This window comes from Balaenoptera musculus, chromosome 16, assembly GCF_009873245.2.
Source record: "Balaenoptera musculus isolate JJ_BM4_2016_0621 chromosome 16, mBalMus1.pri.v3, whole genome shotgun sequence".
NCBI classification, from domain to species: Eukaryota; Metazoa; Chordata; class Mammalia; order Artiodactyla; family Balaenopteridae; genus Balaenoptera; species Balaenoptera musculus.
The window spans coordinates 14,142,353-14,165,157 of NC_045800.1; the positions used below are offsets into that span (position 1 = coordinate 14,142,353).

The 22,805-nt window shown below is 51.6% G+C and overlaps 1 protein-coding gene across 2 annotated transcripts in view; it reads left to right on the plus strand.

Annotated features, from left to right (window-relative positions):
- Positions 1-22,805, plus strand: part of HSPA12A (heat shock protein family A (Hsp70) member 12A) — a 68,605-nt gene that overhangs the window by 37,233 nt on the left and 8,567 nt on the right. For both annotated transcript variants that reach the window (XM_036828435.1, XM_036828436.1), the window contains 4 exons: positions 3,535-3,721; positions 5,894-5,998; positions 11,801-11,917; positions 19,971-20,142. In XM_036828435.1, the coding sequence (XP_036684330.1) occupies positions 3,535-3,721; positions 5,894-5,998; positions 11,801-11,917; positions 19,971-20,142 (581 nt within the window). The remainder of the gene's footprint in view (positions 1-3,534; positions 3,722-5,893; positions 5,999-11,800; positions 11,918-19,970; positions 20,143-22,805) is intronic.

Below are 22,805 nucleotides of genomic sequence, written 5' to 3' on the forward strand. Positions count from 1 at the left end.
GGAGACTTGGGGGCGGGCCTTGGGGGAGGGGAGAGGGATTAGTACAGTGAGCAGGTGAATGGTACGTAGTCAGCGGGTCCTAAATTCTGGCCCCGCTTGGCCCAAACTCACCGTGCCACTTCGGGCAAGCCACTTCTGCTCTCTGGGCTCCAGGTTCCTGGCCTGTAAATGTGTTGCTTTAATTCTGACTTGGTTTGGGGAAGGACCTGGACAGTATGTCTGAAACCAGGTGATTCCAGCGTGCAGCCTGGGCAAGAGGTGCTGACTTATAAGGTGCTGGTGATGGAGGAGAGATTCAGGCCTCCACTCACCACTGTGTGACCTCAGGCAATTGCTGAACCTTCTAAAGCTCTGTTTCCTCATCTGTGAAATGGGGATAATGGCAGTACCTGCTTGGCAGAGTGTGTGTGCAAATGTAACGAGATTTCATATCAAGCATTTAGCACGTAGCAAAATGTAAGCAGGGAAGGTGCTAGTTCTTTCAGGTGAAGTCATGAGATGACAGAAACCAGAAGTGGAAAGCACCATGCCTGAGAAAAAGCAGAGCGGGGTGAATTTCAGCCAACTTCACCCTGAAGCTGCCCTGGGTCTCCTGGGCCACTACCCACCCCCCGCCCCCGCACTCATGCACACAGCAGCCCTGGCGTCCAGCGCATCCACGTGTGATCAACTGTCTGCGAGGACCCTGGTCTATCCTGGCACCAGTGCCTGCTCCCCCAGACTGGCTCACGCCTTCTTGCAGTCTGTGGACACTCAAAGCTTTGGGAACCAGGGATTTATCACCCTGATTTTCCAAATCCAAGGATGGCTCTGAAGATACATTGTGATGGGCTTTGCAATTCCTTCAGCTGGTAACTGTGGAATTTAGTTATCACTTCCAGAATAAGATCTTATGCATTTTTTATAGAGAGTGCTGTTTAAAACATAAGTCATGATAAAAGTGATCCTTACCCCACTCTTGATTTAGGCCCTGCCTTTCCTCTGGAAAACTGGATGTCCTAAGATGCTTCAGAGACCCGTGGGTGTCGTCTCATCAGGAAATAACAAAAAGCCAGTTCTAGTAGAGAGCCCTGATTGCAGCATAGGCTTCGGTGTTCAGTCACCACCAAGATTCTGCCTCGGGTTAGTGGGACAGATGCTGTGAGGGTCCGCTCTGCCATCCCCCGAGGTGGGAACCTCGGGAAGAAAAGAGCTCTGTATTAAAAGCTAGAATCAACATTTATCAGCTTCTAGTTGTTTTAAGAAATGTTATTTCAAAGGGATAGTCAGACAATGAAAACTGAAAAAAAAGAAAAGAGCAAAAATAACTTTGAACTTGCTGGGGAGGAATTCTCACAAAGCATCCACAGAGTTCAGGGTCTCTAGGGACATTATCCTAGTTATCGTAGAGATTTTTGGAGGGAGGTTCTACCTGAATTTTATTTCAGTCAGAATATATTAACATAACCATGATCCAGACTGACAGAGTTATGAATGAGAAAGTTTAAGTTTTTGTATTTAAATAGGAATGAAGAATTAAAAATTTGAAGGGCAAAAACTCAGGAAGTCCATTACCTACTGAAAATGTCAGTGTGAATAGTAATGGAAAATCCATTTCTGAAAGGTTGTGTGGCGCGCACCCCTGGCCCAGGCGCCAGTGTCTGCCTGGGCTGGTGATCGTCCCTGCATCTCAATGGGGTCACCATGGGGACTTTGGCTCCCTGGGTAGAAGCCTGCATCCTGATGGGGCTTGACCGGGAAACCGGCCAGGGATGACTCCAGCCTCATCTGTGTGGCAAATCTAGGTGGAGGTTGGCTCTCCATCTGGACCGTGATGTCAGGGGCCAGTGAGAGCCCAGCCAGGAGCACAGCCACCTCCGCAGGAGGGCAGGCCAGGGAGAGAGGCGCGCTTCCCCTCGGGCATGTGTCTCCATCAGGGGCTGCTCGTAGGGGTCGTGTGGCTAGTGGCAGGACCAGAGCCAGCTGCTGAGCCAGGACCTGGTAGAGGAGAGAGCATCCTGGCCTCTTGGCAGCCGGGGCTTCTCTGCCGTGGCCCCAGAGGAGGGAGAAGCACCCACTCTCTTTACTTTTCTCCTTCCTTCCATCTGCGAGAAGGAAGGAAGCTTTGCTGGGGCTCAGCCTACCCTCTGATTGCTCCATGGCCCCTCCCGTCAGTTCCAGGATGTAATTCCATCGCATCTGCCTGCCTGTCTGTCTGTATCCTCCCCTCCCCGCTTCTGGCTCCTCTTCAGCATATAGATGTGCCGGATATGGTTCCTTCCCTCCTCACGGTTCCCGTCAGCACTCTCGTCCACGTTGTTGCTGTGACTGTCCCCTCAGTATGGGGGTGCCCAGGTCTGTTTCCTGCCTGGATCCCTTCCTGAACCCCAGGCTTGTATCTTCAAGCCCCTCCTGGGAGTTCGATGCCAGAACGTTCAAATCAAGCTCTCCACGTTTCCTCCTGCCTCCTTCCTGGCCAGGGCTGCTGGCATCTGTGAGGGGCGCTCTCTCCTCCAGGCTCCCGTGCTTGAAACCTCTGGGGCTCCTTGCACCTGCTCACCACCGGGGCCATTTGGCTCGGTTCTCCCCTGGACAGCGCCCCCCCGCCACTGGCATCCCCTCTCTCTCTTCCCGGGGCTCTGTACCCCTGTACGAGCTCCCTCACCTCAAGGCCCGAGTCTCCTGCTCAGCCTCCTGGCTCCCCGTCTCCCGCCCTTTAGCCCAGTTCGCTCCGGTCAACAGTAGCTCTGATTCTGTCCTGCCCCTGATCTAAAACCTTTAGTGCTTCCCTGTTACTCACTGATTAAATCTCTCACTCCTCAGGGTTCTCTTCAGCCTGGTTCCTACCACCTTCCCAATCTCGTTTTTCACACATGTACACAATCACTCTTCTCATTTACACGCTTTCTCCAACCTACACAGTCACTTAGCTTGCCCACCTCAGAGCAGCCTGCAGTGTCCTTCCCTCCTTCAGCATCAAGTCTCTCCTGAGCCCTGCCTTCTTTCCAAGGCCCCATCTCTGGCACCTCTGTCTCCTCTGACCCCTCTGGGACAGTTCCCTGGGTCCCTCATTTCCATCTGATGAGGCAGGTATTTATGTGTTCGTTTATACCCTACCTGTTTCAAAGAGGATGCAAACCAGCTCTCCATCTGCTATTGAGTGCTTGCAAATTAAAGAACCAAAACCCAAGCCAAGCAAACAAACAAAAAAAAACATTACCTACTAGGTTGTGAGTTATTTGAAGGCAGAGACATAAATGTTTCATCTCTGTGTCGCTAGCAGCTGGCACACAGTAGATGCTCAGTAAACGCTGAAAGGATGAAGCAGACTTTGTTACTGAGCAAGAACCTGGCACTTGTCCCTTTCGTTTTTCTTATTAACTGAAGCTGTGTCTCTAGTCACTACTCAACCAGCTCAACCAGAGGGCGCCTTTGGCAGCCACCATGGGCACTCACATCTGTAACAGCCATGCACACAGTAGGTGCTCACATCAGTGCTGCCTGCACTGGGATTATGCAAGAAGGCCCATGACCTCTGCCTTTCCTTGGGGACAGGCGATGGGAAGGAGGCGACCCTGGGGTGTCCAACCAGAAGACTCCGACCACCATCTTGTTGACTCCGGAGAGGAAGTTCCACAGTTTCGGGTATGCCGCCAGGGACTTTTACCACGACCTGGATCCCAGTGAGGCCAAGCAGTGGCTGTACCTGGAGAAGTTCAAGATGAAGCTGCACACCACCGGGGTAAGCCAGCCTCTCCCTGGCCCCAAGTCCTCCGCATTCGAGAGCCGAGGTTCCTCCGGCCTTTCCAGACCTTGGGGGGCCCTCAGGTTTCTCCCAAGCAGAAATGAATGTCCATTCACCTTGATTTTAGAAACAACCTGGAGCACACAACGCTTTTGTGGAACACACAGTACTTTCTGACCTACGCATGGGCAGGGAGATATTCAGAATGTTTAGCAAGTTGTTTGCTTTGGAAATTGACCAGTCAGAGAGACCTGGCTGGATGGAGCACAGGCGTAGGGGGCTGGGAGCCCCTGCTGTGCCAGGAGATCCCCCTTCACCTGCAGGATTGTTGGGAGATCAAGGAATCCTGAAGGAAGGACTCGGGGACGAGGGAGCATTTTGGGGGCTCAGGGTAGTGGTTATAACTAACCAGTTTGGAAGTAACAACCAGCAACAACTGGTTCATTAACCTTCTATGTGGGGAAGGAGGTAGCTCAGGAAATCAAGCGCCCAATAATTGGAGGCCCAATGCCTGAAGTAGTTCTGCTTCCAACTTGCCAGGGTTTTGTAAGATGGCCAAGTTGATTAGCACCCTCCCCCAAGCTTCATCGAAATGTTAGGCCATAGGATAGAATTTTTTCAATTTAAGCACTTTATCCCTTAAATTTTCCTTAACTCTCAGTACTTAGAGATGCAGGATGGTGATAGTGTTTAAGACCACAGACCCTGAGGCCAGATGGCCTGGGTTTAAATCCCGCCTCTGACACCTTTGAGATACTTAATCCAAGTCACTTAGACCCTCCTTGCCTTGCTTTACCTTATCTGTGAAATGGAGACATGGAGAGTGCTTTTCTTATGGGGATGTTGTAAGGATTAAAGGAATCAAAATACACAAAGCTCTTAGAACCATGCCGGTCGGTCCTTAGTTAGTTAAAGTCAATTGCTAGCTCCTATTATTTATTGCTTTCATACGTCTGCTTGTTAAGTGTTTGCAGACGACAAAACAAATGTCACTGGGAAACCCTGCAGCCGGCACCCTGCCTTCCAGGGCTCGGTGCTCATCCGTGTGTGTCTCTCTCTCTGAAGCACACTGACTTCGGCTCACAATGCATCCTTCCTGTTTCACCTGATGGGATTCAGTGCCCAACAGGAATCTCCTGCAGGTGGAAGCCCAGGAATTTTTTCAATTTGAATTTTTCAGTTCCAAGCCTGTGGCTTCCTGATGGCTGGAAGCCGCCTGGGAGCCACACCCCAAAGCTGGGGTGTCTTTGCTGAGCCCCAGCTGTGGGAGGAGTGAGCATGTGTGGAGGGGTCAGGATGATGGGCAGGCCCCACAAGGCCGGTTTAGCTGCTTGATACCCCTTCACGCTCCAAAGGCAAAGACTAATTACCCAGCCTGGATCAATCCAGAGACCGCACTGATTTTTTTCCCTGGTGGCAATGCGTCTTCCGGTTCCAGGAGACTTGGGGGTTTCCTCCTGATGTTTGCTCCCTTCTCTGCCCATTCCCACCCTCTGGGGACTATTTTCATCATTTTTTAATGACCGCAGTCCATCCGGCATCTCACAGAGCATCTTACACCCAAGGACTGCAGTCAGCAACTGCTGTAGCTTCTGGCAGAGGAAGGAAGGCAATGATGCTGGGCTCCCAGTGGATTAGGCAGCACAAGCCTTAAAATAGGAGCTCTTCTATTTTTGTGACTTGGTTGGCAGCTCATCGGGTAGTGAAAGCTTCGTGTCTGTTTAGCACCGTGCACGTCAGCGATTTGGTATGATTATCTAGGCTTCCATTAGGGGGGCTCCCAAGGGTGACCATGTGTGTCATGTGGAAATAGTATGTAAATTGCATCGGGAGTGGCGTCTGCTGCCTTTTTTTTTTTTCTTCCTGGGCTCTGTTGCTGCCCCGAAACCTCTGCCCCCAGAGGATCCAGGGGAGAGAGGAAAAGAGGGAGGGAGGGAGGGAGGGAGCAGTGGAGGTGGGGGCTGAGGGGAGCAGCCAGGGCCACCTACACAGTAAGGGGACTTTGCTGCCAGCCCTGTCCTGGGGGACGTGCCATCCTAGTCTGCCCCTCAAACACCAGGAAACACAAACATGGTTCGCTGGGTTCCCCAGGTCTCCAAGTGACAGTGCTTAAAGCCAGAAGGCATGTCTCTCCTTCTTCTTACTATTTCATTCCTGTCCTGGCTCTAGGACCTCACCATGGATACAGACCTGACAGCAGCAAATGGCAAGAAAATCAAAGCCCTTGAAATCTTTGCTTATGCCCTGCAGTACTTTAAGGAACAGGCACTGAAGGTGGGTACATGCCAGAGCCTGTGCTGGGGGTAGGGGGCACCTGCCAGCTAGGGGAGCAGGGACAGCCTCGGGGGAGAGAATGTGGACTTTGTATTCAGAAAGCAGGATGTGCCCTTGTGCACTGCTGGTGGGAAGAGAAAATGGTGCAGCTGCTGTGGAAAACGGCCTGGCAGTTCCTCAAAAGGTTAAACACGGAGTGACTGTCTGCCCAGCGGTTCCAAGCCTAGGTATGTACCAAGAGAAACGAAAGCATATGTTAACACAAAGACTTGTACATGAATGTTTCTAGCAGCACTATTCATAATAACCAAAAAGCAGAAACAACCCCAATGTCCATCAGTGGATGAATGGTTAACTAAATGGGATTCACCCATACACTGCAATATTATTCAGCCTTAAAAAGGAATGAAGTACTGACACCTGCTATGGCATGGATGGACCTTGAAAACATTATGCTAAGTGAAAGAAGCCAGATACAAAAGGCCACATACTGTATGATTCCATTTGTAGGAAGTGTTCAGAAGAGGCAAATCCATAGAGACAGAAAGTAGACTAGTGGTTGCCAGAGGCTGGGGGAGTGACAGAGGAGTGACTGCCAGGGGGTATGGGTTTCTTTAGGGGGGTGATGAAGTTAGATAGCGGGGGTGGTTACACAACCTTGTGAATATACTAAAACCCACTGAATTGTGCACTTTTGTATTTTATTTTTTTGGCTGCGTTGGGTCTTCCTTGCTATGCACGTGCTTTCTCTAGTTGCGGCGAGCGGGGGCTACTCTTCGTTGTGGTGTGTGGGCTTCTCATTGCAGTGGCTTCTCTTGTTGCGGAGCACGGGCTCTAGGCACGTGGGCTTCAGTAGTTGTGGCACAAGGGCTTCAGTAGTTGTGGCTTGCGGGCTCTAGAGCGCAAGCTCAGTAGTCTCGGCGCACGGGCTTAGTTGCTCTGCAGCACGTGGGATCTTCCTGGACCAGGGATCGAACCTGCGTCCCCTGCGTTGGCCGTGAACCCGTGTCCACTGCACCACCAGGGAAGTCCCAAACTGTGCACTTTAAAAAGGTGAATTTCACGGTATGTGAATTATACCTCAGTAAAACAAACAAAAGAAAGAAAGGCAGGAGACACATGCAGCAGCTGTGCGATCTTGGGCGAGGTGCTCGTTCTCTCTGGTACCCACGTTCCTAACATGAAAAGGGGGGCAGGTAACTGTGCCTCGTGGGTCGTTTGATAGTAAGTGAAATATTAGATGTTAAATGCCTCCCTGGGGGCTCAGCAACTATTTACTTGGTAAATAGTTGCTGCTGTCCCCCCTCTCCTCCATGCCCCCCACCCCAGACCCCATGGAAGAAGCTGACCAGGTGAATAAGCCCCCTTGGTTTGCCCTTGCAAAGGTTTGTTCAGTGATGGCCCAGAATTAAGAAAATGGCTAATTTCCAAATGGAATATAGCCATCCACTCAGTGTCCCCTCCCATAAGCATGGTGATGAGTGGGTGTAGATCAGATGATTCAAGAGCTTCGTGTATTGAACTCTATCCAAAAAGAATTGGGAACTTCAGAAGCATTTGGTATTATGTGATCGCTAGAAGAAATTTAGTGAATTCTAGAAATAGAGTAGAATAGAATTCTAGAAATAGGGCTAGAGGGAGCCAAAGAAGTGAGGTCGTAACACTGCTTTCATCCATTCAAGTACCTCTTGTTTTGAGTACTTTTTGTGAGCCAGGTGCTATGCAAGTTCTGGCCACGTGGAAACAAACCCAGTGCATACAGTCGATGGGTGGGTGTCGTGAGGGGGTAACCGTGGGTGTTGAGTGTTCGGTGAAGGCAGAGGTTCTGCCCAAGGGCAGCAGCAGGGAATCCTCCCCGGAGGAGAGAGATTGCGGGCCTCTGACAGGCAGCAGCTGGAAGGGCGGGTGTTCTGCGCTGGTGGAACGGCCCAGGCACAGCTCAGGGGAAAGAAAACATAGCAAACCGCTGTGGGAAGCAGGCAGTTTGGAGCAGGCGAAGGGCAAGGCTGCAGAGAGAACAGGAACAGCGAGCTCCGGACGAGATCGTGTGAAGCCTCGAAGGCCAGACGAAGGAATTCTTCCTGGGTCGTGGGGAGCCCTCAAAGGATTTCTCCCAGGGGTTGCCATGGCCACAAGGATAGCGTTAGAGGAGGGGAGACCACGTGGTGCCGAGGGCCTGCAGGTGGAGGAGAGTGATATGTTAGCAGCTCACTCAGATCCTGAAGCAGGTCTGTCCGAGGGCTGAGGGCGAGGCTGAGACTCCAACTGCGGGGTCATTTGAGGAACATGAAAACCAGGGAGATAAAGGTGGTGGGGTGGAGGGAGGGAGTGGTTCCTGGGAAAAAATTCTTCTATGAAAAGGCGTGGGGAGAGGATTCTAAGGAAGGAAGTGGGAGGGAGATGGGCTGGGTTCGCTTCAGGAAGAAGGTGGTGACCAGCCAGAGGCAGGAGCAGTAAGGCCGGCGGGGACCTGCAGAAGGGAAGCCACCATTGGTCCAGGAGACAGCGAAGCAGGAGAGGAGGTGGACCTCCGTCGGCCTGAAGAGAAGGATCTCAGAGGGATGGGCTCAGCGCCTGGAGAAAGAGGAAGGCACAGAGGGAGGTGGGGGCCTCCGGAATAAGAGGAGCAGCCATGGGGACTCAGGGAAAATGTAGAACTTGAGAACGTCCATGACACTGGAGTGTGTTTCAAGTTGGCCAAGAAGAAAGGCGTGAACAGACCATCTCGCAAGGGAGGGAGGAGGTGGAGGGGGCAGAGGTCAGGCACGGGCTTGGGTGGGTGGGTCGTTGTGGACCTGTCGGCTCAGCCAGAAGCTTCCGGAACCTTCTCCGAGCAGGGAACACGTTGTAAAGAAATTGCATGCAGAAGAGCTGTTTGACGAGGTGTATAGGAACTAGGCCCTGCGTAAGGGGCTGGCTGGTGTTTGAGGGGCAGGTGGGCTCAGTGCGGAGGGGGACTATTGCATGTTGGACCAGAATAAGCTCAAGTAGAATATCTCAGAAGTCACGTCCCTGGAGCAGTCTCACTATTCACGAGGGACCGTCAGTGAAAGTGCCTGACGTGAGATGCTCAGTCAGTGCCAGGTCCCTTCCCTTCCAAGCTGATCTCCACCCGCTGGCGAACAAACAGTTCATCAGACAACTTTCCATACGGCCAGGGAAGCCCATCATTCATCTTTGAGCCTTTTCCTGTTTAAAGAGTTTAAAGTAGCCTGGATGGTTATAGGCACCACGCTTAGAAGCCCTCCCAACCCGTCACATGCTCAGCTGCTTTTAAAGCCCAGTGCAGACCTGCAAGGAAATAAAACATGATTAAAAAAACGAAAATAAACATAAACAAAAAATGGCTCTTTCACCAGCAATCCCACGCCTGGACAAATATCCGGAAAAGATGAAAAGATACATGCAAATTCAAAAAGATACATGCACCCTAGTGTTCATAGCAGCACTATTTACAATAGCAAAGATGTGGACGTAACCTAAATGTCCATCGACAGATGAATGGATAAAGAAGATGTGGTACATATATACAATGGAATATTAGCCATTAAAAAGAATGAAATAAGGTCATTTGGAGCAACATGGATGGACCTAGAGATTATCACACTAAGTGAAGTAAGTCAGACAGAGAAAGACAAATATCATGTCATTCATATGTGGAATCTAAAAAAATGATACAAATGAACTTATATATAAAATAGAAATAGACCCACAGACATAGAAAACAAACTTATGGTTACCAAAGGGGAAAGGGATGGGGAGGGATAAATTAGGAGTTTGGGATTTAAATTAGGAGTTTGACAGTACTATATATGAAATAAGTAAACAACAAGGACCTACTGTATAGCACAGGGAGCTATATTCGATATCTCGTAATATCCTATAATGGAAAAGAATCTGAAAAAGAACATATATATATATAGATAGATATATATATCTATATATGTATTCATTCATATATATATCTATATATATATCTATATATATCTATCTGAATCGCTTTGCTGTACACCAGCAATTTACACAACATTGTAAATCAGTTATGCCTCAATTTAAAAAAAAAAAAAGGTTGTTTCACGTTGGTCTAAAGCAGAGATGTTTTTAAAAACATGTTTATTAAAAAATAGTTTAGTGAATGTACTGAACCACACACTTAAAAATGGTTAAGATGGTGAATTTTATGTTACGTGTATTTTCTCACAATGAAAAATGAAAAGTTTTTTTTAAAAGGGAAAAAAAATTTACTGATCAAAGAGGAAGTTAGTTCAGTGAGAGGGTGGGTCAGCCCCAAGATAACTATGTGAAACAATAGAGAAAATGAGATACCCATCAGGAAAAAAATCACCAGCCTATTAATCTTCTGAAACATGTCCCCAGAGCGGACTTTGATGCAGAAGCACATTAGTGTGTGTTTAGGTTTGATTTCAGATTTGTCTGGTGAATGTGGCAACTGGAGGGGAGGAGAAGGGAGGAACAAGCATCAGTCAGAGGTCTTCTCTGGGCCGGATGTTCCCTGTGTGTTCTCATTTAATCTTGCCAGTAATGCTGTGGGTTAGTGTTATTCTTCCCATTTTACCGGCGGGAATACTGAGTCTGAGAGCTATTCTAGAGACATATTTTGTCTACCTGGGCCTGGTGGAAACCTCTGATGCTTCCACCTGTCCTGTTTATCTACATGGGTCCCACTGATTTTCTTTTTTTGAAGAAGAGTTGATTTACAATGTTGTGCCCATCTCTGCTGTACAGCAAAGTGACTCAGCTATACACATATAGACATTCTTTTTTTTTAATATTCTTTTCCTTTTTCCAGGAGATTGCGTATACAGTAGGACCTTGTTGTTTATCCATTCTAAATGCAATAGTTTGCATTTACCAACCCCAAACTCCCAGTCCATCCCTCTCCCTCCCCCACCTCCCCATCCCTCCGCCCTTGGCAACCACAAGTCTGAGCTCTATGTCTGTGAATCTGTTTCTGTTTTGTAGATAGGTTTTACATTAACTGAAAGTCAAGGGCAGCACGGTTCTTGCTTAGGTCGTGTTGTTCCTACCCTTCCCATCCTGCCAGGAAAACTCCACTGATGTGCTGGGCCTGCAGTAAGGTGGGTGACAGTGACAACTCTGATAACAAATGCTACCAGTCGTTAAGCATTCCTGCGGGCCAGGCACTGTTCAGATAGGAGACCAAAAGTAACAATTTAGTTAAGACCTTGGCCTTTCAAGTCAAGATAGACCTGCATCTGGGTCCAAACTTTGGCTCTGCTACTTTCTAGCTGGGCAATCATCACAAAGATACCGAACGTATCTAGGCCTTAGTTTGCCACCTGTAGAAGAGGGGCAGTGCTGATCTCTTCCTAACAGGATTCTCAAGTGGATTAATGAGGTTGAGGTATGGAAAGGGCTTAGCAAGGCTGACACCGGAGCAAGCTGTCAGGAAGTGTAGCTCTCAGGAAATGATCAATCCTCCCAATAACTGTATGAGCTTATTATTATCCCTACTGCACAGATAAGGAAGCTGAGGCCTGAGAGGTTGTCACTTGCCCTAAGTCACATGACTAGGAAGTGGCCAAAGGCCTCAGATCAGCCGTCTCCCACCTGCAGCCACATCCAGGGAATGGAAGGAGCTGGGAGCTCCCTGTTTGCTGTATATTCAGAAAACAGACTCTTGTTCCTGACGCTGATAAGTTCGGGGGGCCGCGGAATAGATGCCCCCGAGAGTTCACGGCCAGGAAGCCTGGATTTTCAGCAAAGCCACAGGAGGACCAGCTCTGTCCACTTGACCTGCTGCATTTTCCTTGGCTTTAGGAGCTGCGCGATCAGACGGGTTCAGAGTTCGAGAACTCTGATGTCAGGTGGGTTATCACAGTGCCTGCCATCTGGAAACAGCCCGCCAAGCAGTTCATGAGACAAGCTGCCTACCAGGTAAGTGCGGGGCTGGGGGCGGGCAGGGCCCAAGATGCACCTGGCGGTGGCTGTCACCCCACTCCAGGGTCCCCCAGCATTCACAGGCCTCCCTGGGGAGGCAGCGAGGGGTCTCCCACAGGCGGGGGGCCAGGAGCCTTCCCATTCCTCAGCTTCCTCCTGGGGGAGCAGCGGGGGTCAGACGGACAAGGGGAGGGGCTGGGCTCAGTTTTCCTTCTGACTTTATTCATTTCCAGGTCTTGTTGCCCCTGTAGGTTCCTTGGGGCTAGGATTGCAAACTGAGGTTCAGAGATATTTCTCTGTGGGCAAGTGGAAGTGAGACCCTCAAGGAAAAGTCTTGGGGAACAAGAATATTTGAACAAGGAAGAAATAAAGACAAGGCCAATGGCCATGAGCCAGGCACATCAGCCTGGTGGAGGCTGAAAGCTGCACATATGCAGTTGGGAAATAAAGGAAGTACGATTGTCCTCTGCGCGGTTCATCTTAGGAGCAACACAAGAGCACGGCATGTACGGGTGCCCCAGACAGGGGAGAGGGCTGCTGGACCTGCCTGGTGGAGGACACCCACCGCTGGGTGAGGGCAGTGGTACAGTTAGGGAGCGTGCCAGCCAACATGGCGCCATGGAGACAGAGCATTCCAGCGTCGACGGCCAGCCCATCCCTCTTGGGTGCAGAGGGCACCACTGGTGCCAAAACCCTCGTAGCCTCCAACCCTCACATTGTTTGCGGACAACCTGTGCCACGACGGGGCTTCCATGAGTGTCTGACTTCATGGCAAGAATGGCTGGCCGTACTGACCTGCTGTTCTGGTCCTGGGGACAGAGCTGGCCCCTGTTGTACTTAGTCCCCTGGGTTAATAAATGAAAGCCACCCCTGGGGCCTGGGTCACGTCTGTGCTGAGAATCAGTTTTCAGAGCCTTCAACCTGAGTGGGCTGGGGAAAGTCACGAAGGTCATAAGATGTCCCCTTGTCCCCTGCCACACCTCTCAGGAGAGAGCCACCTTTCCCTGGAGACACACCTTTGATGTTGAGTCTGTGGCCACATGTATAAATATAAACCTTTCCTTTCAAAACCCCCATCTAATCCACGCTCATCTCTGAACACAGTCAAATGGCCCCAGGCACCTTGGCATCAGGAATTGTCCTGGACGCTTGAGGCTTTATGCCAGGAGGCAGGTAGAGTTCAAGGAAGGGCAGTGTTCCACCCCCGCCCGCCCTGCACTCTCCCATTCCCTTCCTTTCCTTCCCTGCCCCAGGCTGGCTCCTCTGCTCTCCCCTTCCTCTGTTCAGCGTGAGAATCTGGCTCAGTCTTTGTGTTTGCCAAAAATAGATTTGTTTTTATAGGGATGAAGGAAGAAGGTGGAAGTTCCAGAAAGAGGCAACTTCTTTAAAAAGGAAGAGACACAAATGCAGTTTCACTGTCCATGGGATCCCTGGGCATCAGGGAGCTCTTCCTTGGTGTCAGCCTTCAGGCAGTGTCCAAAGACCCAAAGATGGGACACTGGGACATGGCTGTCTGCTAAGACACAGCCTGGGATCCTGAATTTTCCCAGGAAGGATACTCAAGAATCATGGTTCTGACTTTCATTTTCCAGCCCATGGGAAGACTTCAGCAACAAACATGTGACCCGGAAAGGAGACAGTTCTTATTTTTAGCGTGAAAAAGAAAGAGGTGCGGTGACTTGTAGATTTGTCGGGGCTGATGGAGCCCAGTGTGGGGAGAGGGCCCTTACACTGGGGAGGCCAAGGGGGAAGCCAGGCTGAGGGGGGCGTGGCGTCCTCTGGGCTTTGGCACCTCAGGCAGTAGGAGGGCCAGCAGCTCCTGGGCAGGGCCCAGGTGACCAGCATGGATGGAGGGGATGGGGGAATTTGCTTCCTGAGGCCCAGAGACACCCTGTGGATCTGCCTGTCCTCTCCATGCCGGGTAACGTTTGTCCAGGGCAGTGTCTGTGCAGCTTAATGTTTGGCCCTTTGTAGCTCTGATTTGATACTTGTGTTCAGTTTACAGTCACTGGATGGATTTTAAGATGGCAGGTACCATTCATTCATTCTTTGTTCACTCATTCATTTATTCATTAAACAAGCCTGTGCCGGGGCCTCCTGTGTCAGGACTGTGGTAGGTGCTTGAGTCATAGGACAGGAGCCCTGCTCTCAAATCACTTGCATCCAAGTGGTTCATTGAAGCCATTTGTACTTCAGGCAAGGGGCAGGTGGCATATCAGGGGCACCCTCTTTAGCCTGTCTTCTGGGAGAGTCTTCATGACAAGATGGAAATGGAGCTCGCTACTCTCCAAAATTAGCATCTCTCCAACTCTCCCTCCTCACCTCCCATTTATTATGCAGAGTAAGAAAGATGCATACCTGTGATGGTTACTCTTATGTGTCAACCTGACTGGGCCTAGGGATACCCAGATATTTGGTCAAACATCATTCTGAGTGTTGCTGTGAGTATGTTTTAGGATGAGATTAACATTTAAACTGATTGACTGAATAGAGCAGATTGCCCTCCCTAAGGTGGGTGGGTCTCATTCAATCAGTGGAAGGCCTGACTAGAACAAAAAGCTGAACCTTCCTAGATAAAATAAGAGGGAATTCCTCCTGTCTGCCTGCCTGCCTGCCTTCAGACTGGAACATTGTTTTCCTCCTGCCTTTGGACTCCAACTGAAATATCGGCTCCTCCTGGGTCTTGAGCCTGCTGGCAAGGGAATTATACCATCGGCCCTCCTGGCTGTCCAGCTTGCCGACCGAGGTCCTGGGATTTGACAGTCTCCATAATCGTGTAAGCCAATTCCTTATAACAAATCTCTTTCTACATATACATACATCCTACTGGTTCTGTTTCTCTGGAGAAACCTGATAAATACAGAACCTGAGCAAAAAACACAGTTCTTGGCCCGCCCAGCTTCTGAAATCTGAGAGCGCCCACCAGCCCTTCCACCTGAAGTGCTGCCTGTCGTCTGACAGATGAACAGGAAGGATGAGGAGGGGGGATGGTTCTCTGTCAGGGCAGCTGGGAAACTGGTCTGTCCACCCCGCTTGCCTGTGGCAAAGGGAGCCCCTCCTTCCGGGCTCATGGGAGGCCTCCCGAGCCCAAGTTCATGGCACAGTCACATGGAGGCTGAACGCCATCCTCCACCGGCCTGGTGGAGGGGGAAGAGGCCTGGACCAGAGCCAGGAGATGAATCTCTGGGCAGCATCTCCCGTGGAGAAGCAGGCCTGCAGGGGGTGGGCCTGGGGCCTGCACTTGGAGGACTGAGATTCACTGCCAGTGAGGGCTGCCCAGCACTTGACATGGGGACAGTTTCATCTGTGAAACTTCCAAAACTCCTCTTATGTCAAGTGATTGTTGAGAAAGTGGGTTAAGTCTCCATCTTTTATAATCCACAGCCTCGGGACAGCTTTAGACCCTTTAAGAGCATTCAGTGAAAAGATGGTGGCAGAAAGAACAGCTGAAGCCTCTTCTGAGGCCCTCAGGAAAGACCCAGAATGAGGAGATGATAGTCCCACTGCATCCTGAGCACATCATGCATAGGAGGTAGTCCAGTGTATTTCTAGAGGCATTTTGCCTAAAATGTGTACCTCTAGTAGGTTCCAGAAACCTGTTAAATAAATGATGTTCCCCAACGTACGATGATCTCCTCTAACACGGAGTTTCAGCTTCCATTTGCCTCCCTCTCTGAACAAACGGCAGTGAAAAATAATCACATCAGGAAAGAAACCCAACCCCATGACACTCAGAAGCCGTGCAGCTGTAGCTCTTTGCAGTTTGACACCAGGCCAGCTGAGCACTCCGCTGGTCTGGCTGTTTTTCTCGGCTGTGGACACAGCCCCTGGCGGATTTTCCTGGCTGACGGCGGGTCCAAGGAGCAGAGTGGTCGAGGTGGTAACTGCCCACGTCCTCGGCCTCCCCGGAGTGCGGTCTTCTCACCCACCCGCTCCTCTCAGGTGGAGCTCGTGACCAGGAAGCAGAGCGCTAAAAACTACTACGATGGAGCTCTTGCTGGCCCAGATTCGTGGAGAAGTCAAATGGGGTAGCAACCTCCTTGCTCAGACGCTTTCTGATTGCAGAATCCTCAGGTCATGTTTGAAATGCTCTCATGAGAAGGGCCAGAAATTGCAGAATAAAGGCTGGCTGGAGGGATGGGTGATTCATTCATTCGGCAGCTGCCCTCTGAGCACCTACTGTGTGCTCCGGGGCAAGAAGACCTGACTGCTGCCCTTAGAAAATGTACCATCTTGCAGGAGAGGCTAGACAGGTCCGCATGGATCTATAGTCGGGGGCAGAATATGCTAGGTGCTGGGCCGGGGGCTGAGCAGAGGGGGAGCTCACATTGGAACGGAACAGTGGCCTTGAGATACCAGCTCCAGAGGCAGAACTATTGAAAGCGGAGAGAGAGCTCTCCTGCCCTAGTTGACCCTGGCCTGATCCCAGGAAAAGACCCCCAGGTCTCCTGCCAGCTGCCAGGCCAGAGGGCTTCTGCTGAGAAGGATGGCAAGTGTTTTCATGTGGAAACAAAGCTTACATTTCAGGGCACTGGATTCTTCTGCTCAGAGATAAAGACATCTGGGTTTCTGAGAGTCGGGCAGAGACTTTCGCATTTCCTCCTTCTCTCAGAGCCCACCAGCAGCTCTGGGAAGCCTCCTGGTGACTGGGAATCCGTGCAGAGGCAGCTGCCTCCCTTTGCCTCCCCCTCACCTCTCCCTGTGGCCTCCATGAGAGTTTGCTGGTAGGGACACGGCCCCTCACTCTCACTGGGGAGTGGACAGGGGGGCTGGCTTAAGCAAAGGAGTGTGGTTACTTTGTCCTGGGCCTTCCAGGCACTGCCGGGGCCTCCAGTGACCTTGCCTTTCCCCTCCCCTCTGGTTTGGGGTCCTCTTCACCTCTGCTTCTGTCTGCATCCTGAGCAGGGTACTGTGGGGGAACTCCCCGTGGAAATAGGTCAAAGCTTTTGCTGTGGAGCTGAGGCCAGCCCAGCTGGGGAGGGACAGGTGAAAGGCCCCCCGAGGGGTGCAGTCCACGCTGTTCGGGGCAGATTCAGGTCAGCCTGCTTGTTTTTCACATCTTCAGGATGTGGGAGCATCCGGTGGGGGCGTGGTCTCAGTCACACACCAGGTACCCTCGGACGCCCTTGAGTGAAGAGCCTGCTTACTCCAGGCTCTCCACTCCTCTGGACCTCTTGATGTGATTTTCCACATAGATGTTTCACATCTAAGTTAGAGATCCTGCTCAGAATTTCTGGGAAGGCATGGAGGGGAATAAGGGCGTCTATTTTCTGCTCTCCTTTGTCCCCTGCCGTCCCCATTCCCGCTGGGCCCAGGCCCCTGTTGCTCTTACCAGCCACATGGGAGCTGCCTGGCTGGTTGACCTCCCAGTGGGACACAATGACAGGAATGTGCCTTTTGAGTGGGCAGAGCCCATGCCTTTCCTCCGCACTGAGTCCTGGGCACCGCTCTGCTCTGCCCGCACTAGCCTCCTCCCAGTTTATCCTCCATCCTGAACTTTGGAGGAGAGGCTGTACATCCAGGGCCCACTGTTGCTTTGTAACGCGTCTCTCCTTCTTCCTCAGCCCATGTTGTGGGAGCTGGGCCCGTGAGCTTCTGTTCTAGGAGGGCCTTGGCTTTACGTACAAACACATGAGGATAGAAGGACCAGTCCACGAGCGCCGTTCTGTAGACGGGGCTCCTCCTGGTGTCCCTTTGGATTTCTTCTTCTGGGATCCTGGGGATAAAGGTTCAGAGGTTTCACTGTTCCTGGTGGCACCTGACGCGTGTAACCCATGTCCTATTTCATCGGGCATTTTAACCTTTGTCTGCCTTTGTGCTGAGGCTGTCTGAGGAGACCCTATGAGAAAGCGAGGTTGGGGGAGGGGGCACCTTTATTCCCTTGGATGGGGAAATCTTGTCGCGCATCTGTGTCACTAACCTATTGACCCGTGTAAGCTAAGGGCAGACCTGGCCTCTTTGACCTGGGCACCCTGCTGATGGGCACAGATGCTGCCTATGTGGTCAGCCTCAGCCAAGGGTACAAGGAAGGAAGGTAGGAGGCGGGTTCCTGGCGGAGGGTGTAGGCGTGTGCGGTTCCATCTGGTTTTGTAATTCAGTCTTCCAGACGGGTTCTGCCCTTGTGAGGCATTCATGGTTTTGGCAAAGTGGAGATTTTCAGTCACCTGCCAGCTGATGGTATCTCGTTAAGACGTAATTAACTGGTTCGTTTGGGGTGTGGTTATTAGGGACAATGAATGACAGCGGGTCTAGGCAGTACTGTCACAGAGTAAATGAGTAGAGAGCGTACCTTCAAACCAGTTCAGGAGGAGTATTAGGGGCACCCACGGGTTTTGTCAAAGTACAGAGGCCTGGGCCCTACCCCAGTACCTGGAGTTACTAAGAGTAGGAGAGCTGAGAACCAATTAAAGAGCTGGTCTGGGGTTTCCCTGGTGGCGCAGTGGTTGAGAATCTGCCTGCCAATGCAGGAGACACGGGTTCGAGCCCTGGTCTGGGAAGATCCCACATGCCGCGGAGCAACTGAGCCCGTGAGCCACGACTACTGAGCCTGCGCGTCTGGAGCCCGTGCTCGGCAATGGGAGAGGCCGCGACAGTGAGAGGCCCGCGCACCACGATGAAGAGTGGCCCCCGCTTGCCACAACTAGAGAAAGCCCTCGCACAGAAACGAAGACCCAACACAGCCAAAATTAAATATAAATAAATAAATAAATTTATTAAAAAAAAAAAAAAAAGAGCTGGTCTGCAAGCCTCAAGACCTGGGCCTGGACTGCTCTGCCACTTCTCTGGGATACCCTGGAGCCTAAGACTGTCCCGGGTTTAGCACTGAAAGGCCAGTGTCCCAGGAAACCGGGACAGTTGGTTGCCCTACCTCTCCGAGCCTTGGTTTCTTTCTTCATAAAGTGAAGGGGTTGGACGAAAGGCATTTCTAATTTCTAACCTGAACTCCCCTCCCCTCTTTGCCCAATAATTGACCCTCCTAAGCTCCTTCCGCCCATGCCCGTGACTCTAGGCCAGCTCTTCCCCACCGGGTCATTGTACATGTGTGACGTTAGGCGGACCTTTGTCCCTGGTTGACGAGATGAGTCCACTAAACCTCCCGGGGCCTGGGGGGACCTGGGAGCCTTCTCCAAAGTGGGTGCCACACGAGGGCGCATCCCGGCTTTCCTCGGAAATGGCAGCAGAGACAGCAAACACAGTGGTGATAGAAGGAGCTAGTTTTTGTTTCCCATTGTGCTGGCAACCAAGGAAAGCCGTGAGCTTGGGCAGCTTCAACAAGCAAGCTAGATCTCGTGCTCCGGGTCAAGGCTGTGAGAGGCCAGGCCGGGCTGTGTCTCTCAGCACCCTCAGAAGGCTGGTCCCGGAGCCGCCTGGCTGCCCTTCGTGAAGCCTGGAGGGGCTGTGATGGGAACAAGCCAGACGTCACGGGGCAGAAGCGTTTCTGCTGTGAAAGGGATAGAGGCTTTGAATAAGATAACTGTCAGTGGCCTTTCCCCCTGCACGCTAGGAAACGGGCACTCTGTGGGATTCCAGGGGGGGCTTTCTCCTGGAGCTCCCCTGGTGCTCTAGAGATAACAGGTCAGATTCCCACACAACAGACTCAGACGCTTGCATAGCTGAGGCCCAGTGATGGCCCTTCTGTTTCCTAGGCCACCAAAGATTGGGCTTTGCTACGATTCGGTCAGACCATTTAGTCCTGGAACCGGGAACAGACCATCGGCCTTCCATCCCGTGGTGGTTTTCAAAGTTTTCGGTCCTTTGCCCCTTTGTGCTTCTCAGTTCTGGGCCAAGCAGGCCCCAAATGCAGGAGGCCCTGAGGCTCACAGGGCCTGGAATTTCCCAAGGGCGTTTGTACATTTTCTTTCCCCACTCTGTGACGTTTGGGTACCTGGCTTGGGGACCAGCACCCGATCACCCCCGATTTTAGGCTCTGGAGAGGCCTGTGGAGGGAATTTCCCAAACAAGCAGAGTGTGAGTGTCCCTTCCTTGCGGGGTGTCAGCCCAAGGTGTGGGTGTCCTTGGAGGGGTCCCAGCCTTGCCTTCTGTCTTCCAGGCAGGCCTGGCTTCCCCCGAGAACTCGGAGCAACTCTTCATCGCCTTGGAGCCCGAGGGGGCCTCCATCTACTGCCGGAAGCTGCGGTTGCACCAGATGACTGAGCTGAGCAGCAAGGCCACGGTCAATGGGTACAGCTCCAGTGACACAGTAGGAGCTGGGTTTGCACAGGGTACCTCCTGCTCTCTCTCTCCCCCTCCCCGCTGTCTTCCCTCCAGCCCCCTGCATGTTTCTGTGCCTTGGAGTTTTGAAGGCACTCAGTGCGGTCGTGAGAAATCAAGATGCTTCTGGAGGAGGTTGGCCCTTAAGTATCTGTGTGCTCAGCCCCCCTACCTGGCCCCTCCAAGGACCCCCGTAAACTCAGCAGTGGTTACCCTAGTTCGTCACCCACCCAAGTACCTTAGGGGAGGACACTTCTCTCCAAGAACCCAAGGGTGGCCTGAGAGCGGCTCTCGGCCTTGCATTTTACTAGGTGTTTATCATCTCTCCTCTCTATTAACTGATTCTTAATCTAATCCCACTTGCTTGTTATTAATTCCTCCGTTAAGACTGTTGATTTATTGCTGACTCACTCATTGGGGCTGCTTCGTGTGTGATGAGCTCATTATGTGTCCTAACTATAAACCTGGCGAGAGTTGACACTAGAGATGGAAAGGGCTGACTTTTCCTGAGGGACTGATGCTCATTTAGCTGTGGGAAGGAGCACCGCCCATGGAGACCCGGGATGGGCATTTTAAGGGCCTTTTTCTCTTTAATGTTTACTATATGCAAGTTGCTCACAATCTTGTGCCTCAGGACTGTTTTCCCTGGAATGCAGGGCTCCGTCGGTCTGTCCAGGGCCACGGAATCTGCAGACACCCTGGATCACTCAGAGCCACGTGAGTGAGCGTGGAAGCTGATGGGAGCTGGGGAGGTGGCGCTGTGTGCCCCGGCTCTGAGCTCTGTGCCCGGGTGAGGGCTCCGAGGACAGAAAACCCCCCATCGCCCAAGCCCGTCTCCATCCTGCCCTGCAAGGCCCAGGCCCAGGAGGAGAGGGATGCCATCAGTGAGGACGGTCACCGGTTGGTCCCAAGCTTTTCTTGGTCCTCTTCCCAACGCCTGTCTCTGCACTGCCCGGGGTGCTGGGGCCCAGGCTCACCCTTCGCAGGCACACATTCCTGCCCACACAGGCCTCTCTTCCTCTTCACAGGGTGACTCTGCCCCGGCAGCCACTGCTCTGCATTTTTAACCCAGGATGGAGGCGTCTGTGAGCCTCAGCCACGAGACAGTGGCAAGAAGTTCGCTTGTCCCCGGGCTGCTGCCTCAGCCTGCTGGGGCCATGTGTTCGCACCCTGGATCTGCTTCACCCAGAATGAATGGAAACGGGCTTCCCTCTAAGTCTGAGGGCTTGATTTGCCTTTTTCTCACAATGCTTGGCCTCCCCAGCATGCCAAGGCTGGCCTCACTGCTAACTAAATCCAATGCATTCATGTTTTAAATACTCAGGATGATCTCGTTATTTAAATTTCCTTCTTCATTGTTGTAACTGGAAAAAAGAGGAGTGACTGACTGGGCTGTATATTTCATATGCTGATTCTTACTCAGTTGTTCATGAACAGCAGCTCATGTCAGAATTAGCTAATTCAACACAGCATTCCTTGACACTTCTTAAGTATAACGTTCACATTTGAGGGGGAAATTTTTTTGAATGCTTGCCTTCCCCAAGGGCTCAGTTTTTGGTTCCCTTCCTTTAACATATCCTACCTACCCTCACACTGCCCTGTGTCTGTGTCCTGTGCCTTGTGGGATTTACTGTTTTTTCCTGTGCTCAGAGGCGTGTCTTTGGTTTTTGAAATCCTCAAATTGTTGGCCACCATCCCTCAGAGGGGCAGTGAGACAGGGGTTCTCTCTCAGCCTTGCTTTACGGTGGGAACCCGTCTCCCGGAAGGACGGGGTGCTTGCTATGTGCGGAGGCCTGGCAGAGCACTTAATCCGGGATACCCAGGATGGCATTAATACCCTGAGACCCCCTGGCTGTTTTCTGCCCCTGATGCTCCTCCCTGATGGACGCCCAGTGGCCACCACTGAGGAGACCAGAGCTGGCACTCTGCCCCCAGCACTGCAGGGTTTGCTGTCGGTATTATTTTACTCCAAAAAGACTTAATGAGATTAGAAAAGGCTACATTTTTCACAATCTTGGGCTTAATTTGCCCGAAAAATGAGATAATTTTTTGAAGCTCAGAACATGTTTTATTAGCCTCACTAGGCCGTTTTTTATGAATGCCATTTCATTAGTCGTCTAGATTGTTTTAGAAAACCAATGCCCACTACAAGGTGTGCAATATAAGTTCATCTGGAGCTGATGTTGGGAACAGCAGAGAAGCCCTGAGTTTGGAGATCCCTCCCAGGCCCACGGGAACTCTTTCATCGGGGGCTGGCCTCTCCGCTGTAAACCGGAGCCTGAGGAACTTAAGGCCGGCCCGGTGTTTGCCATTCTAATCCCCGGAGAAGATGTTTTGCAGACACTGTGCTCCTTGCTGAAGGAGGCTGGAGGGTCAAGGGTTCTTTACTGGATAACCAGCAACAGCTGGATTTGTAGGGCCTGGGGACTAAAAAATTGGTCGAGGGGACACTTGTGGGATGGGACAGCAGAGCGGTGGACAGAGCCTTCGTCCGTAAAACCAGGATTGCTCTAAATTGTTCATTGTAGCGATCATTTGTTGGGTTCCCCGTCTCATACTTGGTGTTTTGCCTTCCTTATCACCTGCTGTGCACCTGGTGGCACAGTGGGTGCTGAGGATAAATCAGAGGGCTGGCCCCTGCTCTGCCTGTGAGAGGCGTCACGTGATTTGCCCA